At 28.0% G+C, this 16,735-nt stretch overlaps 2 protein-coding genes across 2 annotated transcripts; one reads left to right on the top strand and one right to left on the bottom strand.

Moving 5' to 3' along the window:
• Positions 1–568: 568 nt before the first annotated feature.
• Positions 569–1,975, bottom strand: LOC136081247 (zinc finger MYM-type protein 1-like). Its single transcript, XM_065798548.1, has one exon. The coding sequence runs from the start codon at positions 1,973–1,975 to the stop codon at positions 569–571; it is 1,407 nt and encodes a 468-aa protein (XP_065654620.1).
• Positions 1,976–12,069: 10,094 nt separating this feature from the next.
• LOC136081246 (deoxyuridine 5'-triphosphate nucleotidohydrolase-like) lies at positions 12,070–12,500 on the top strand. The gene is made up of 2 exons (XM_065798547.1): positions 12,070–12,076; positions 12,163–12,500. The coding sequence occupies exons 1-2, from the start codon at positions 12,070–12,072 to the stop codon at positions 12,498–12,500; spliced, it is 345 nt and encodes a 114-aa protein (XP_065654619.1).
• The last annotated feature ends 4,235 nt before the right edge of the window (positions 12,501–16,735 follow it).

Genomic DNA, 16,735 nt, shown 5'->3' with positions numbered 1-16,735 from the left:
AGTATGCGAAGAGCTATCGAAATGTTTGGGAATACTTCGACAACATTAGATGTGTAAATACATTTTAATACACTTTTCGGATCGCTATTGGAAGTATCAAGTCGTCTCCCAATAGCTTTAATTTCATACCAAAGTTCGACCCCGTTGATATCAGATTGGCCATCAGACATAAGCGCTAACTGCAAGTCCTTACAGTGTTTCAATAACTCATCATCCGTAAAGTGTTTGCTGCCGATATTGTAAAGAAACCCAAATAACTCGTTATATTCCGATAATTGCGTAAATCTTTCATTTATTGCTTGAATTGCGATGTCCAATATTCGATTGAAAAAAGATACTCTGAAGTTTTGTTCTGGTGATACTATGGGTTCATCACGACCTTCGTATAGGAATTGTCTACTCTTTCTGCGTACGCGTACGGGATCATCCACATCAAATCCTTCAAAAATTTCTAGTTCAACTGCCAATTTTTTTGCATTTTCAACCATTGCGGCAAATGCTTCATCACAGCGATAATCGCATAGGAAAGATTTGGTAGCGTTTAAATGCTCTTGAGCAAGCTACAAGTCTAAAGCCTGTGATTGGAGCATTTTGCTGACAATATTAATTTGGAATAAAATGTCATACCACAATACCAAGGAGCAAACAAATTTGAAATATTTCTGGCTATTCCCTTAGCCTCTGCGCGACTCTTGCCTTGTGGTGCAGTAGTTAATGTATTGTCTTCTGCGATTTCAATTAGTGCATCGTAAACTCCACTAATCTGAAATCGAAGTGCCCGTACGGCATCGACCCTGCTTTCCCAACGAGTGGCACTTAACGGTTTTATAGTCAGATCACTTAGGTGGTTTAATAATATACTCCAACGGTGAGTTGATGCTGAGAAAAAGTTATAAATGCCTTGAATTAAATCAAAGAATGCGACAGCCTCCATACAACAATTAGCTGCATCGTTCAATACCAAGTCGAGCGAGTGGGCACTACAAGGCACGAAAAAAGCTCGAGGATTTAGTTGACGAATTCTGGCTTGCACACCATTATATTTTCCGCGCATGTTGGCTCCATTATCGTACCCTTGTCCCCTCATGTCATCAAGATTTACGCCTAATTCCTGCAACTTATCCATAACAACTTTTGTCATATTTGCTCCCGTTGTGTCTTGTAATTCATGAAAAGTTACGAAGTGTTCAGAAACTACGACTTCAGCTGGTTTTTCCGAAGATGATTCAGTTGCACTGACAAACCTAAAAACAACTGTCATCTGCTCCATGTGGCTTATATCGGGGGTACAGTCTAAAATAAGTAAGTAGTTCTTTGCTCGCTCTAGTTTTGCTAAGATGTGATTTTTGATTTTATTAGCAAGCAATTCAACGATTTCATTTTGAATAGTTTTTCCGAGATAGGTGGTGTGAATTTCACTTGTTGTTATTCGTTGAATATGTTTACTCATAATAGGATCATAATTTCCTAAGAATTCAATAAATTTAAGAAAATTTCCGTTATTCGGTTCGAAAAGCTTTTCACATGTTCCTCTTAATGCTAGATTTTGTCCAGCAAGAGTTCTAATTAACGTTATTATTCTTTCAAGAACTTGTCGCCAATGTTGAGTTTCAGATTGAATTATTTTCTGATTAATGTGATCAATCGTAGCCCCTGATTTAAGTCTCACCTCCAGATCTCTCCAATTTAGATATGCAGTAGTGTGGCCACTTGATGTTTCATGTCGTTTAATAATAACAGAAATATTTTTCCAATCTCGGTAGCCGTCATGCGATGACCAGGAGAATTTATTCGGACTAAATATCTTACAGCAAAAGCAAAATACAGTGTCTTTCGTAATGGAGTACACCAACCAAGTGCGTTTAATTTTATCGCCATTAGACATTCGGCGATAAAAATGAAAGCTTGAAAATTTTCTACCTTGTTCATCTTCGGGAAATAAAGACGGCAATTTTTGAATTGGACCATACTTCATCAGCAATGCTTTAAATTTACCATCTATTATAGGCCATTTTGCCGGATCATTAAAATTAAGAGGCAAATCTTTATTGGTTTTTTGGGGTCTTCACCACTTTGATCTTCATTGTTTTCATTTTGTCCTATATCATCGACGTTCTGTACAACAACTTCACTTAAATTAGAGATAAATTCCACTTCATCAACATTTTCTGGTTCTTTAGCAGTTATATCATTTCCAGAATTTCTATATTCATTAACACTAACACTATCCGCATATTCTATTTCTCCACCGCTTTCGATTTCAATTTCAACTTCATTTTGGTTTGAAGTTGAAGCTACTATAGGTGCCAGTGCTTTTTCGCTTGATGACCTGCTCAAAAAGTGCAACAAAGCATTCTTCTGTTTGGCAGAATTTGCTTCACGTTGAAGCCTAATTTTCTTGTATTGTGACCCAGACAAGCGCTGTCTTACCACGGTCCATTATATTGTATCGTTTAAAGAATTTACACTTAAAAAAAATATAGCATTGATACATATACCTAAATTTTTATATTTAATAATAATAGTAATAATAATAAGTTTATTCAAATACATGAAAAAGAAAACGAAAAAACAAACTTTAACTACTTACTTATAAAAATTATTGTTAGACAAATATTATTCAATTTATAAAAGGGTATAATAATTTTTTTTTTTTTTTTCAAAGTTAAAGTTCGTTTAATAATACACTTTTATAACAATTTACAATAGATATCTCAAAAATAACTTCAATAAAATTTTTAAGAAAGTTTCTTAGGAATATTCTGGAACTTTAATTTGCTCAGTCAGCGTATTTTATGAACCAATAGAATTCGTTTGTTTGTATATTTGGCGGTTTGCTAACATCCATCCCTGAAAAAGAAAAAAGAAACTTTTTTTTACTGTTTCTTCTTCGCCAAATCCCAAATGAAAAACATGTATACAAACAAACGCTTTTATTACTATATTATTTATTTGAAAAAATTAGTATGTATTAAAGTTCCCGTAAAGTACAACGCCGCCTAAGCAAAAAGTTTGTAGACAAATAGGAAAGTTATAATCTACAAAATCCATAACTTTAAATTATAAAAATGGAGTGAGTACGTAGAAGAACTTGGAAATTTTTTAAAAAAATAAAATAATTTCTTGTTACAAAAAAAAAATTAAAAATTTTTTATTTTTTTGGGAAAACACAAAATAAATTAAGAAAATGTCGCTCTAGAAAAGTGCCGCCGTCGGCTGTCGCCGACGTCGCCTACGCTTAAAACCGGGCCTGTGTACATAATTGTTTACACCGGATGTACGAATTGTGCTGAAAAAGTTCTGTTCTTAGTCTTGACATTGTTAGTTTGTTTTGAGATTTCAGATCGTGTATGCAGAAGAATAATGTTATCTTGTGTAAATTTTTCACAAGACTTGAATAGCTTCTGACGAAAATTCTAAACATCGTTGACGTCAATTTCTTCGCACTTGTACATACTAGCATTTTTCTTGTTTCTTCCATTATGATTGCATGTTGGTGCCCATTGAAATTCATTACCCACAGAATATCTGTGAAGAAATGCAAAAATTATGTTTATTACATTTGTTTTAATATTGTTATCTTTGCTATAAATTATTTTATCAATACCTAATAATTATGGTAGGTCTACTGTTGTTGGTGCAAAAATAAAAAGTTGCTTCTAAAGTGTATTAATTTAGTTTGGGTGTATCTTTTTTTAACAGACCAATCAAAAAAACCCTAACTACAATATTTTTGGTAAGGTCAAAGTACAATATGAAAGACCCTATCTACATTAAATTTTTTGGTTACATAATATCATTGCTATCTATATATTTGTACGATATCTGATCAAGAAAAAACAAATTACCAGTTGACTCAACTGGTAATTCTTTGTTTTTTCTTGATCAGATGTAGTACAAAATCATAGATAGCACTGATATTTTAGTAATAATAAAAATGTTTCTTATTAAAAACAGAAAGAACGACCTATGTACAATGAGCTTTTTATTATGCAGATAGGGCTTTTTATGCGAATAGGCCTTTTCATTAGGCAGATAGGGCTTTTTATGCAAATAGGGTTTTGTTTGTTTTGATATCGTTTTTTGTAGATAGGGTGTTAGCAGTTCGCTCCATTTAACAAACATTTATAATTGTAGAGCCTCCAATTTTATGTAGCAGATGGATGATGTCATCACGAGCATTTCTGAATAAAAAAGTCGTTTTTGAGATTAGCAAGTTAGGGCCTTCTTATTTTGGAGGACAGAGTACTTTGGTAACTAACTAATTGTTAGGCGGCATTGGCTCCCAGCTGTATCAGACTGAATGCGAATCGGATGGGGATGGTCTGCCATAAACCATGTTAAAACATTATGCATGTGCATGCCAAAATAAGGTAATATGTCATGCGATTCTGCATAAACATTTTAACATACTAAAACATTACTAGCCTACCTTTGTTTCTCAACAATGCTCCGTCGAGACCCTCGTGCAACACGTTTTCGTGTACCTCTGTTGGCTTCCCCAAAGAGAGTAGTGCCCTCAAAATCCGCATTATTAATAATATTGATATTTGGTACAACGTCCGCCATCTTTGCAACTGCTTGTCATCTGCTAAAACTGCTTTCTGATTGGCTATACTATTCATCTGGTTTTGCATGGACCATAACAAAATAAATTATCAGGTTTTGCATGGACTACTTAATTTTAACCACTGAATTTGTGATAGAAATATTGGATTCTGCATGTCCTTAATTATTTTCCTGTGCAAAATTACAAGAGCTATCCAGTGGTGTGCGCAAGTCAGATTTTTTGAAAAAGTGAATTATCGAGTTTTGCAAGTCCATTCCTCATTTGTATTTGGTCAATTTATTTTTCTATTTCCTCTTGTAATATTTGACTTTTTCATTCTTCTATATATTCCATATATTCATCTTTTTCATCGAGATCATCCATTTCAAACATTTCTTCTAAATATCGCTCGTAATCTTCTTCGGTCATTTCTTCCATATTCATTATTTCTTCCAAATCCATTTCTTCTTTTTCACTAAAAATTAAATCATGGTAGCAAATGGAAAATTCATTTATAAATTCACCATAGCTAATACAAAAAAATATATATATAAAAAATTATATAAAAATAATATTAAAAAAATTCTTACCATCCGCAGGCTTTAACATATTTATTCATTTTTTAAAATATATTAGTTAGCTAAAAAATAAAAATAAAAAGATTATTTATAAAAAATTATTGTAAAATAAAGTTTTATAACATTTCCATAGTTTCTTATAAATTGTTTATAAGTTCAGGATTAGTTGTTTCTTTTGTTGAAACGTCTAATGACCAACACCATAATGCATAATCTAAAATACGTGCTGCTTTAATTTCTGTTCCGTGTTTTTGATATAATACAGTTAACACTCTAAACATTCTTTCATTCATGTCTCGATAGTCATTTTGTATACATTAGATTTCTCTTTTTTTATATCCAGGGTATTGACTACAGTTTCCCATCGTGATTGAAAATGTCCTGCTGTTTTGAGTTTAATTTGCGTAAAATTCGTTTTTTTTATTTTTTGCTAAAAAAATATAATATTTATTACAAAAAACAGTTATTAATAATTTAATATAAATAATTTACATTAAGATATACTATATAAAAGTTTATTATCGCTGCAATCCTTCTCCCACTATGTTAAAACCAAATATAAATGAGTTATTGCTCTTTTTTTTGTTTTTGTGCTTTATTATGTAAAGAATTAAAAAAAAATTTATTTTATCAACGTTTTTTTTATAATTTTCGTCGGTTTTTTTAATATGGTTTCTTTTGAAATTTAAATATATCGCTAACTGTTTCCAATGAGCATGAAGTTCTTTTGCAGTAATATTTATTATTTTATTCATCATTTTTTTCTAAGACATAATAAAAAATAGTAAAATAAATCGTATATAAAAAATAGAATATAAACAAAAAAAAAGACTATAAAATAAATTTTTTCTAAAAAAATATATTCAAAATTTTCAAATATTTTCTGGTTCAGGATCCGGACTCTCTAAAAAAGGGAGAGAGAGAGTATTAAATAAAGTTAACACTTTTTTATAAATAAAAATAAAGTTAAAACTTACGTGGGGAATAGTCACAGTGAGAAGGTCCTACTTCTCTGTTTCGATTTATTAAACTTTCAGTAAATTTTTTGAAATCACGAAGTCGTCTTAGTAGTTCTAAATCTATAAAAAAAAATAGTATTATAAAAGAACATTTTTTATTTTTATGTGTAAAGCAAGATTAAATTACCTCTTTGTGGGTTGTATGCAAACACTTGGTTGACGTGTCGTTTCTTGCCATCTTGAATTTTGTAAAATTGATCTGAGAGGCTATCATTGAAAATTTCATATTTAACTTTATTAATAGTTATGTATCTCATTTTTTACTAAAAAAAATAATTTGAACTTGGTTAAATTACATATAAATACCGTATTTTTTTTCCAATAAATAAATATATATATATAAAATATCCTTTTTTAAAAAATGCCTAAAATAAGGTATACTCCTAGATCTTAACACTTTAACTATGGCACGTACAAAAACAACAGTTCTCAGAACAAAATAAGCAGTTCAAACACAAACTGGTACAAAACAGAGTTCAACATCGACACAGACTGAAAGCGAGTATTTACCGAGCAATTGTAAAAGAATATTATCTTGTTTGCGAAGAGCTAATAACAGATATAAAGATAATAAAACAAACCGTAAACTTGGAAGAGTCGGTAAAAGAATTAAACGCTGGGTTCATACTGCTGAATCGTATGTCGATATTAAACATCAATTCAAAGAAGCAAATATAAGACGTAAAAATTGAAAATAATTTTTCGTAAAAAAAATTTATTAAAGATATTTTATTCTTTCTTTTAAATATTCAAATTTTTTTCTCGCGTTTCGTCGCTTGTACGATTAACTCTTTTTCTAAAATATAAAAAAAGGCCTTATATAAAACAACGCTCTTAAAAATTTATATTTTAAAATAGAGTAAAAAAATAACTTACTTTTTTATCTTTTTTCTTTTCGACTGTAAAATCTATTTCAGCATCCTTTCTTTCGTCTATTTTTTCTTTATCTATACTTTTTAAGTTAAATAGTTTTTCATAAACTTCCTGGTCGTCTTCAATAAGGATGGGTTCGTTTTTTAAAATATCCGGTTCTGACACAGTTATATCGCTTTCGTTAAATTCTAACTCTTGATCTTCCATTTTGTTGAGGCGTTTTATCAGTCGCGTTCTCGCCATTTGATTTTGTTAGCAAAAAACACACTTTTTATGTATAAAATTTAATCTCAGATTAGTTTGAATAAATGACAAAGTGATGTAACTTTATGCAATGAAAAGAAAATGCTGTGTCATGGTATTTAAATTTAGTAACTTTTAATAACGCTTTTTTGAACAAGATTAAAGAGATTAAAATACGGAGTAAACAACTTTTTAAAAGCACTGCGAAGAAAAAATCTCTGCGTAAAGCGCAAAAGTAATAATTTAAATGAATTCAAAACTTCATGTACCATCACGTCGACGTAGCATAGTGCATTCGCATTCCGCACTATGTTTCAAACACCATGTCATTTACCCGTAAGGGTTCATATTTCGCTTAAGGCATATCATATCATTCTATGTTAAAAAACACTAACTCGCAAGAATTAGTGAACACTAACTCGAAAGAAATAGTGTGGTTTCATTGTTATAAATGATATAATTCCATTTTTTTTTCATATTATTAATTATATGAATATGAGCTTGTTTTTGGCTAAGCTCGTCAAAAGCATAAACTCCTATAAAATAATTTTTAAACTCAGAATTTTTAAAAAAACGAGACAAAGATTCATCTGTAGCCATTTTTTTTATTCCTCTTTTTCTAAAATAAAAAAACTCGTAATAAAAATAGTTACAATAGCGTGTATTATATAAACAAATAAAGTTTTTTTATTGCTGGTTCCTTCCTTTATAATTCCTTCAATGTTTCTTTTAACAGATTTCTTTTTTTAAGCTCCATCTAGTTTTTCTATCAAAGAAGAGACGGTAGGTATTATTTTTGTAGTAAGGGTATCTACGAATCCGTCTGTTTGATCGCCATTTGTTTGATCCGAAGTAGGTTTGATATCTCTGTCTAGTATCAAAACAGTAAGCTTGGCTTTATAGAGTTCAGTTATATAGTTATCGCCGAGATATTCTTTCAAATCATCAAAGTGTTCGGAGATGAATAGGGCAAAGTTGAGGATTTTTGAGTAAATTATTAAATTGACTGTTTTAAAACATTTTTCAATACTGTAAGAATTTAATGTTATTCTTTTAGAATCAATTACATTTTGTAGAAAATCAAATAATTTTTTATTCGTATAAGGTTCCTCTTCTACATGAACAGATGAGGGTGAAGAATTTCCAGATTTGTTTTCATGATGTTTGTATCTTTTAGACACTTCATCAAGCGCGCACATGCGCAATTGTTATGAATTTTTTAATAATGCTATCGACGCGATTAATTTTTTTTTTAATAAAAAAGTGTGTAAAAAATATTTTAAACTGATTTTTTATACTTTTTTATTCGTTTTATTAAAAGATACGCTTCTTTTTTAAAAAAAAGTTTACTTGTTTTAGTTGTGGATGTTAGATATTGAGTATATTAGCAACAATGATATTCATGCTTGGAGAAGACATTGTATTCGGGAATTATGTTTAAGATCGGTTAATGATAAAAAATATTATCACGTTCAAGTAATACCATGTATAAAATTCGAAGAATTAGCGGAAAAATACAAAAAAACTTATTATTGTCTAAATGATATTCATGGATTAACATACTATCCTACTTTTAAATATACTGGAGAGATTATATTTTGCGCTTCAGTAATTCCATATTCGAAAGAACAATTTGATAAATATGAATTTAATTTAGTTTTTTATAAAGGTGGTCATATTGAGAAAGATGTTTTGGAAGCAAAAAAAAACAATAACATTTACACTTTTGATTTATCACATTTTTTGTTTCCTAAAATCGCAAAACTACCTATTTACGCAAACAACGAAGATTTGTGTTTGAAACATTTTCAGCATAGCATTTATAGAGAACATTCATAGGAACCTTGTGCCAAATACGACACGCTTATGTTTTCGCTGTATTTAGAAGATTTTGTAAATGGTTTCATAAACAACGGTTGTGTTGATCAGAATACTGAGTTATGCGTGAAAAAATATGCAAATTTAATTTCACTTATAAAAGAAAACACGCAATGCATGAAAGTTTTGAAAAAAGACAGTTGTGATTGTTTTAATAATATATTTCGTGTTAAAAATCTTGTATATCAACTTTTTGAAATGGAAAAAAAATAAAAAGTCTTGTTTATAATCCCTCTTTTGCGGTGACATAATATTTGGTATAAGTAGTATTTCTGTGTATAAGTTTTTTCGATACTATTTCGTTGGTGTTATAATTATAAACTTCGTCTTCTTTTCTGTATAGAACGATCTAAATATTAAAGTTTCTTTTGAAGAAAAAAACCATTGAGCTGTAGGAAACATTTCTTATAAACTTTTATTGTGAAAATTACAGCGATCAATGGCTTTATAAATGTAAACTTTATCTCCTTCGCAAACTTTTTTTTCTATAAAATATTCTTAAATAGGAACAGGTGTATAAATGCTATAATACCCATTATGGAAAAATTTATCGTTGAATGAAAAGCAAGGCGGTTGGTCTACGCAAGCAGGATAAACGTTTTTTAAAATCCTACAATTTTTCTTCAAGTTATCATATTCCCATTTGTTAGATATATAAGTAAATAAAAAATAATACTTCAAAAATTATACTTCTGTTTTAGTTTTTTGCTTTTCGACGAAGTACATTTGTTTTCAGGATTTTTTGATTTGAAATAAAGTTTATACACTTTAATAAACTGTTCTAGTTTTTTTCTTGCTTCTTCGTGTTGTTTTTCCACTGTTGTTTTTGTTATATTTAAAAAATCATCGTTAATCATGCGACATACTTCAAACATGCTAGTTCTCCATGAGGGTGATTGTTCTACAAAATTCATATAACAACGGCAAATTTTTTCAAACAAATGAAGAGAGTTTTCATAGTCTTTAGCTATAAATATATAATGCAAATCAATCCATTTTTCTTCTTCCAAGTTTAACTCCAAGTTAAAATTTTTTAAATAAGAAAATATAATACCTTGCCATTCTTCATACGTGTTATTTAAAGAGTGAAATTCAAACAACATATGATGTAGTTCATTATCTGGATAAAAAAGTCGAACAGCTTTGATGAGACTTTCGTCAAGTTATTGGCTAGTCATTTTCTCTTTCAAAAATTAACTAGAATTATTTTTTTACCCTTCATTTAGGAAAATAGATAAGAAAAAAACAAAGTTTTTTTAATAATGAAACAGGTTTTTTTAAATCAATTAAAAAAATTACAAAAAATTAATCTTCTTCTGATTCTGGCGTTTCGAGTTTTGCTTTTTTCGCCTCACTCAATTCTTTTTCAGCTAGCTCCGAGCCAGCTTTCTTCAAATTCATATTGTAACTTCTATTCACACCATTTTTATTGATTGTGTTATGGAAAAAAAAAGTTCTACAGCTAATAATCTGTTGTACTCTGTATTATGAATCTCATCGTCTTCTTTTGCTAATCGTATCGTGTATCCGTTAAACTCCACAGTTTTTTATATACCCGATTTCGGATAAGTTACAGTGAGATAAGCTCTGTTTTGACCAGCTTGCATACTGTCCCTTAAAGCTTCCAACACTTTTTTTGTCATTTTGTTGTGAATACATTTTTATTAAATTAAAAAAAGACCACATTATTAGTAATTTCACCTTTGGAAGCGATTTTAAATTTGTTGTCATCTTTTGTAAATTTCAGTTCCTATCTAAATAAATAATTTGTTTTGTTGAGATCACACATCTCTGTATATCCATGGTAGTAATATTTCACAAGCATCATTTTTTGGTTTATAGATCAACTCTTTTTTAACATAGTTGAGTTGTGCAAAAGGTTTAAGAGGAACAGTGGAACATTGTTTAACTTTTATATTTTTTTCTTCTTTAAAATCAAGATACCATAAAGTGGCAGCTGCTAAATCTGCAAATTTGACATAGCTGTTTTCGTTGCAATAAACAGTTTCAAATTCGTTTTCCATCTTTCTTTTAGTTGTGGTTTGAATAAATTTTAAATTAAAATGAGCTCCTTTTATACTGTTTTGAGTTGAAAAGAGAGATTAAAAAAAATGAGTACTAAACATGTTTTTTTAAGAACAACATTCCTTACATAATGATGATGTAATGATGATGTAATGTAAGTTTAAAGTTCAAAGTGTGGTATGATGAACTTTAAACTTTGTACTTAGATACTTTATTTCTATTTTAATGAAATAAATTATGTTGTTATGACTACCATTTTATATAAAACGGAAAAAAAATTTTTATTTAAACATTAACATGTTCAGTTGAAGTTAGTGCAAATAAATGTGTTTAGATTGCAAAAAAATGGAAAATGAGGAGATTCGATATTATGAAAGGACGAGATTAGAAATTGTAAAATTGAAATTCTCTTGAATTTGAAATTCAATTGAAAAACACTTTGATGGAAGCGTTAAATTAAAAAAATCTTCACTTGTAGAAGATTATCATAAAAAATTAGTAAAAAAAGTAGACGATTTATTTTATAACACGTGGATTGACACCGAGTTTTATACAAATATATCTTTATTACCTTATATAAATGAAATTTTTAATAGAGAGTTCAATGAAAGTGATTTAAAACAATTTGAATTTTATTATCATTGGTTTGGACATTGCGAACTTTGTGAAAAAATATTTTTATTTTGTTTCAATTGTTTTTTTTGTAAATCGAGTTTTTGTAAAAATTGCATTGAGTCTCATAGAAAAAAAAGGGAACATGTAGAATACTCTTTTGAATTTAAAAATAATGTTTGTATTTAAAAAATTTTTTAGATGAATAAAATAAGAGATGGACGTAGCAAACGCAAACAATCGTCTTCCTATGAAGCAAAATAAATTAAAAGGATTCAAATAAGAGATGAACATGAATGGTCTTTTTATGAATCAAAAAATAGTGCTTGTTTTGATTTGAGAAGTACAAAGGATTATATACTTCAACCTAACCAACGTATTTTAGTAAGCACTGGCATATATATAGATTTAATAGAAGAAGATTTAGTAGGACACATATATTCAAAATCAGGTATAGCTCTTAAATATGGTGTTGTTGTGTTTAACTCTCCAGGAATAATAGACGCTGATTATAAAGATGAAATTGAAGTCATATTGATGAATTATTCAAAAGAAGCTTATATTATTAAACGTGGAGATACTATTGCTCAAATGGGTTTTGTGAAAACATTTAAAGCTATAAAAAAGGAAATAGAAATTCATGGATGTGCTTGTCGTGAAGTGCTAGTGTCAATGATTAAAGATGTAGAAAAAAATGGTGGTTTTGATTCCCCAGGAAAATAATTTTGTAATATTTTTTTTATAAAATATTTACGGTTTGTTATTATTTTTTTTAGATTAGTAAAAAAATTATGGGTGATAGAATTGAAGAAAATGTGAAACCCGCTTTTACCATTTATACCGATAATCCAAGTTTTCTATACAATGCATTGTATAGAAAACTTGGATTATCGGTATAAATGGTAAAAGCGGGTTTCACATTTTCTTCAATTCTATCACCCATAATTTTTTTACTAATCTAAAAAAAATTATAACAAACCGTAAATATTTTATAAAAAAAATATTACAAAATTATTTTCCTGTGGAATCAAAACCACCATTTTTTTCTACATCTTTAATCATTGACACTAGCACTTCACGAAAAGCACAATCCATTGCAATGGATTGTATAATAGTAAAATAATTAATTTAGATATACGTTTATCCATTATAGAAGAAATGCATAATAATAGTGGTGATGGTAGTAAGATATGGATTTTTGAAAATTTTAATGAACATTAAAAAAATGAAAGCAAAGTTTGTTATAGTGTGCCATTTTATTTTAAAAATTATCAATTTTTAATGAAAATGAATGTAAATATGAAATGTGATAACCACGTGGAGGAAGAAATCAGTTTGTATATCATAATGAGATCAACACCTTATGATACAATTTTAAAATGGCCTTTTATAAATCGTGTCATTACATTTAAATTATGTGGACCTAACGGTAAACAAATGAAAAAAAGTTTTATTACTAATAATAGTATTTCTTTTCAACGTCCGCCAAAAGATGGAGAAAATCGTGGTTATGGATATTGTAACTTTATAAAAAAAGCAGACATTAATGAATATTTAGTTAAAAATACTTTATATATTAAATGTAAAATTAAGTAATTTTTTTATTTTTAGTGTTAATGTTTGCTATGTTATGTGAAATATTTTTTTAGAAAAATTATTAAAATCAATTGCTGGTATGATATCCAACGTGCTTGGGATATTATTTTACATCATGATCAAGAACAATATTGTCGTTTAACAAGTATACATGCTTACGTAAAAAACTTTCATACTAATTCATTTAGTAATGTGGTTAATGATATTAATAATATGAAGACTTTTTTTCTGCAAGCAATTCAAAATATTTCGTTAAATAAATTAGAAGCTTATTTAGATATTTTTGCTAGAATTCAGAGCAGTTGTCACTTTAAAGAAAAACATTTAAAAATTTGTGATTTTAATTCAATAGAAATATATATGATAAGGGATATGCATGCAATGGAAATGAATAGTTTTATTCATAATTATTTAAATCATTTATAATTTAAAGAGAAAATTTTTCAGAATTATTAACTTTTGCTTATAAACACATTGTATATTCTCATGATTTAGAATATGATTTTAATAATTTATCTATTTATTTGTAATTATTTTATATAGATCAACTAATGAAACATGGAAAAAATAAATAATTGGGATTTGATTAAAGAAGAGAGCATTGCTATGTATAACATGTTTCAAGATATGTTAAAGTTTTTAAAAATTGTTGATGGCGCCCAAATGTTAGAATTGAATGAAGAAAAATTAAAAGAAATAAGAAATTGTGTTCGTAATACAGATACAGGTTTATTGTCTTATGTTTGGTCGTTTATAAGATTTAAAAGACGTTTTTTTTTAAATCAAATCCACTAGCAATCAAATTTAAGTATTTTATGACGAATAGGTATTACATACGATTTTCAATATATGAAAATAAATCAATAGCTTTTAAAATAATTAGATTAGATTGCTTGTGGGTTATATTTAAAAAAGATTATTTTTTTAACTTATAAATTTATTACCTTTTGACCAAATGAAACGTAATCTAACTTTATATAACCTAAATAATGCGACGCAATTAAAATACGTATAGATTTTATTGACGTTATGTTGCGTCTTAGTTTACACTTTTCAAAAGTGCATTGTTATAATTATAATTGTTATGATTTTTTTTTAACTTGTAAATACAAGTTAAAAAAACCATACTGGTATTTTTTTTCAACTTTTAACAATGTACAAATAATTAGTTCTTTTTTTTATAACGAATTTGTCACGAAAAGAACGTTTCGATTCGCGAAATTGCAATTAACTAGTTGCAACTTTGCGATTTGAATTTTTTAGCAAAGAAATATTTTTCTAAAACTTTTTTTTGAGTTACTAATGTCTCAACAAACGCATTGTTGAATACCATAATTTATTAATGAGTTACAGTATTTCACAAATTTGTTAAATTAACAATATTGTCCAAATCCAAAGTATTTTTAAAAGAAACTAGCCCACAAGCAATCTAATTCCGTATATATATTAGTTTCCTTGTAACACGTACGGTTTCACATTAATTAAAAATTGATTCTTGAATTTAACGCGTCACAAATTGAATTAATTTTGCGTTACCTTACGTCTATCTTGCTACTTGTTAGAGTGCAACCAATTTAGATGTAACATTACGTTAAAAAAATCCATTTATGTCACCTGGTTTAGTTTCGTCTCGAATCTATATTTAGTAACGTTACGACTTATTTGGTTACACTTTATAAAGTTAAAAAAAAAGCAAATGAGACATAACGTTGCGAATTGAGATTTTTTTTTTTTTTTTTCTTTACTAATTTTCCAATTGAAGCTATTTTACTAATTTTCCAATTGAAGCTATTTTACAATAAAACCAATTGAAGCTATTTTACAATAAAAATAAAGTAAAAGATGATTTTTAGCAATACGGCAATATAAAACAAACATTTACTACATTATCAAGTTTATTTACCTAATATTTAATTAAAAGTTAGAGAATGTTGCCTTGTTACCAATTGTAACCGATTGGAACGTAACGTAACTTTGTAATGTTATAGGGGGTTATTAAGTAGATTAAACAGGTTATTAAGTAGATTTAATAGATTTTTGATCTATTTAATCTGTTCTAACAGTCTACAACCTTATCAATAAACTATAACTATTTTCTACAACCTGGTGTAATTTAACAAAAATATATTTTTTAAGTAGTTAAAAAATATTTAAAACTATAATAAATAAGGTTTTAAAAATCTGGAATTATAACCTACTTTAAAGAAAGCAGATATATTTAAAAGTATTTATATTCCTTTTTGAAAAGTAAAAATGCTTTTTAACTTACTTTCTCCAATAACACTGTTGTCATGTAAACAGAAAAACAAACAAATATTTAAGTCGATTCTTTCTTAAATCGACTTAAATTACTTCAATCGTAAAATAAATATTTAATCTTTCTCGATTGAATTAATTACAAAAATTTTTGTCTAAACCTTTTAATATTGTAAAATTAATTTAAATCAACAAACATGTACAAACTGCAATTTATAACATTTAATTGTAAGAAAATGGAAAAAAACTTACTTCTTAGTAATTCAGCGACTAAAAATAAATAAATATTTAAGAATTAACTACGTAACATAATACGAATCAGTAACATAATACACATCTAAAAAAATACAAACCTTCATCGTCAACATTTTGGGACATTCTATTAGTTTGATATAAAAAATAAAAATAAATATGCTGAAAAACAAATTTAATTAAGGTAATAGACATGTTAAGATTTATAAAATGTAAACGATTAAAACGATTAAACAGAATATGACCTACTTGAAAGATATGATAAGATGTAATAAAACAGATATAATAGAAACGTGCTTTTGTAAATGTCTGGAAATTCCAATCTCAAAATTCCAGAACAAAAGAAAAACTAACAGCGCACAAACATCACTAGGCGTAACAAAACTACCAAGAGTAACAAAAAAGTAATTAATTTTGGCATTACATTATTACAAATTACATTATGATTAGCATATTTAAATAATTACATTTTTATTAGCAATTTTAATCAATGCCTAAAATTCAATAATATACTTTTGTACGCGTTTAACTCACTACGCAACTAATTAGTTTATTTACTAATGTGTGCAGTAAACATATCTGGACTATGGTTTTTCATTTCCCGTAAATTTAGCATCCCGGGATCCCCGGTATGTAACTTATTTATCTGGGGATTTCCCTACATAATTTTTAATATAAAAACAAGCGGTTACTGACAAATTTATCTTAGCAAAATAAAATATTGTTTTAAAAAACATAATCAATTGATTTGTCACTTAATCGTGAATGAATTTTTCCATAAATAGACCCGTGGCAGAATAAGCTTTTTCTGATTCAATGGATGCCGGCTTGATGGTCATTAATGTGAAGTATAT

Source organism: Hydra vulgaris, chromosome 06 (genome assembly GCF_038396675.1).
Source record: "Hydra vulgaris chromosome 06, alternate assembly HydraT2T_AEP".
NCBI classification, from domain to species: domain Eukaryota; kingdom Metazoa; phylum Cnidaria; class Hydrozoa; order Anthoathecata; family Hydridae; genus Hydra; species Hydra vulgaris.
This window is presented reverse-complemented; position numbering and strand designations above follow the sequence as displayed.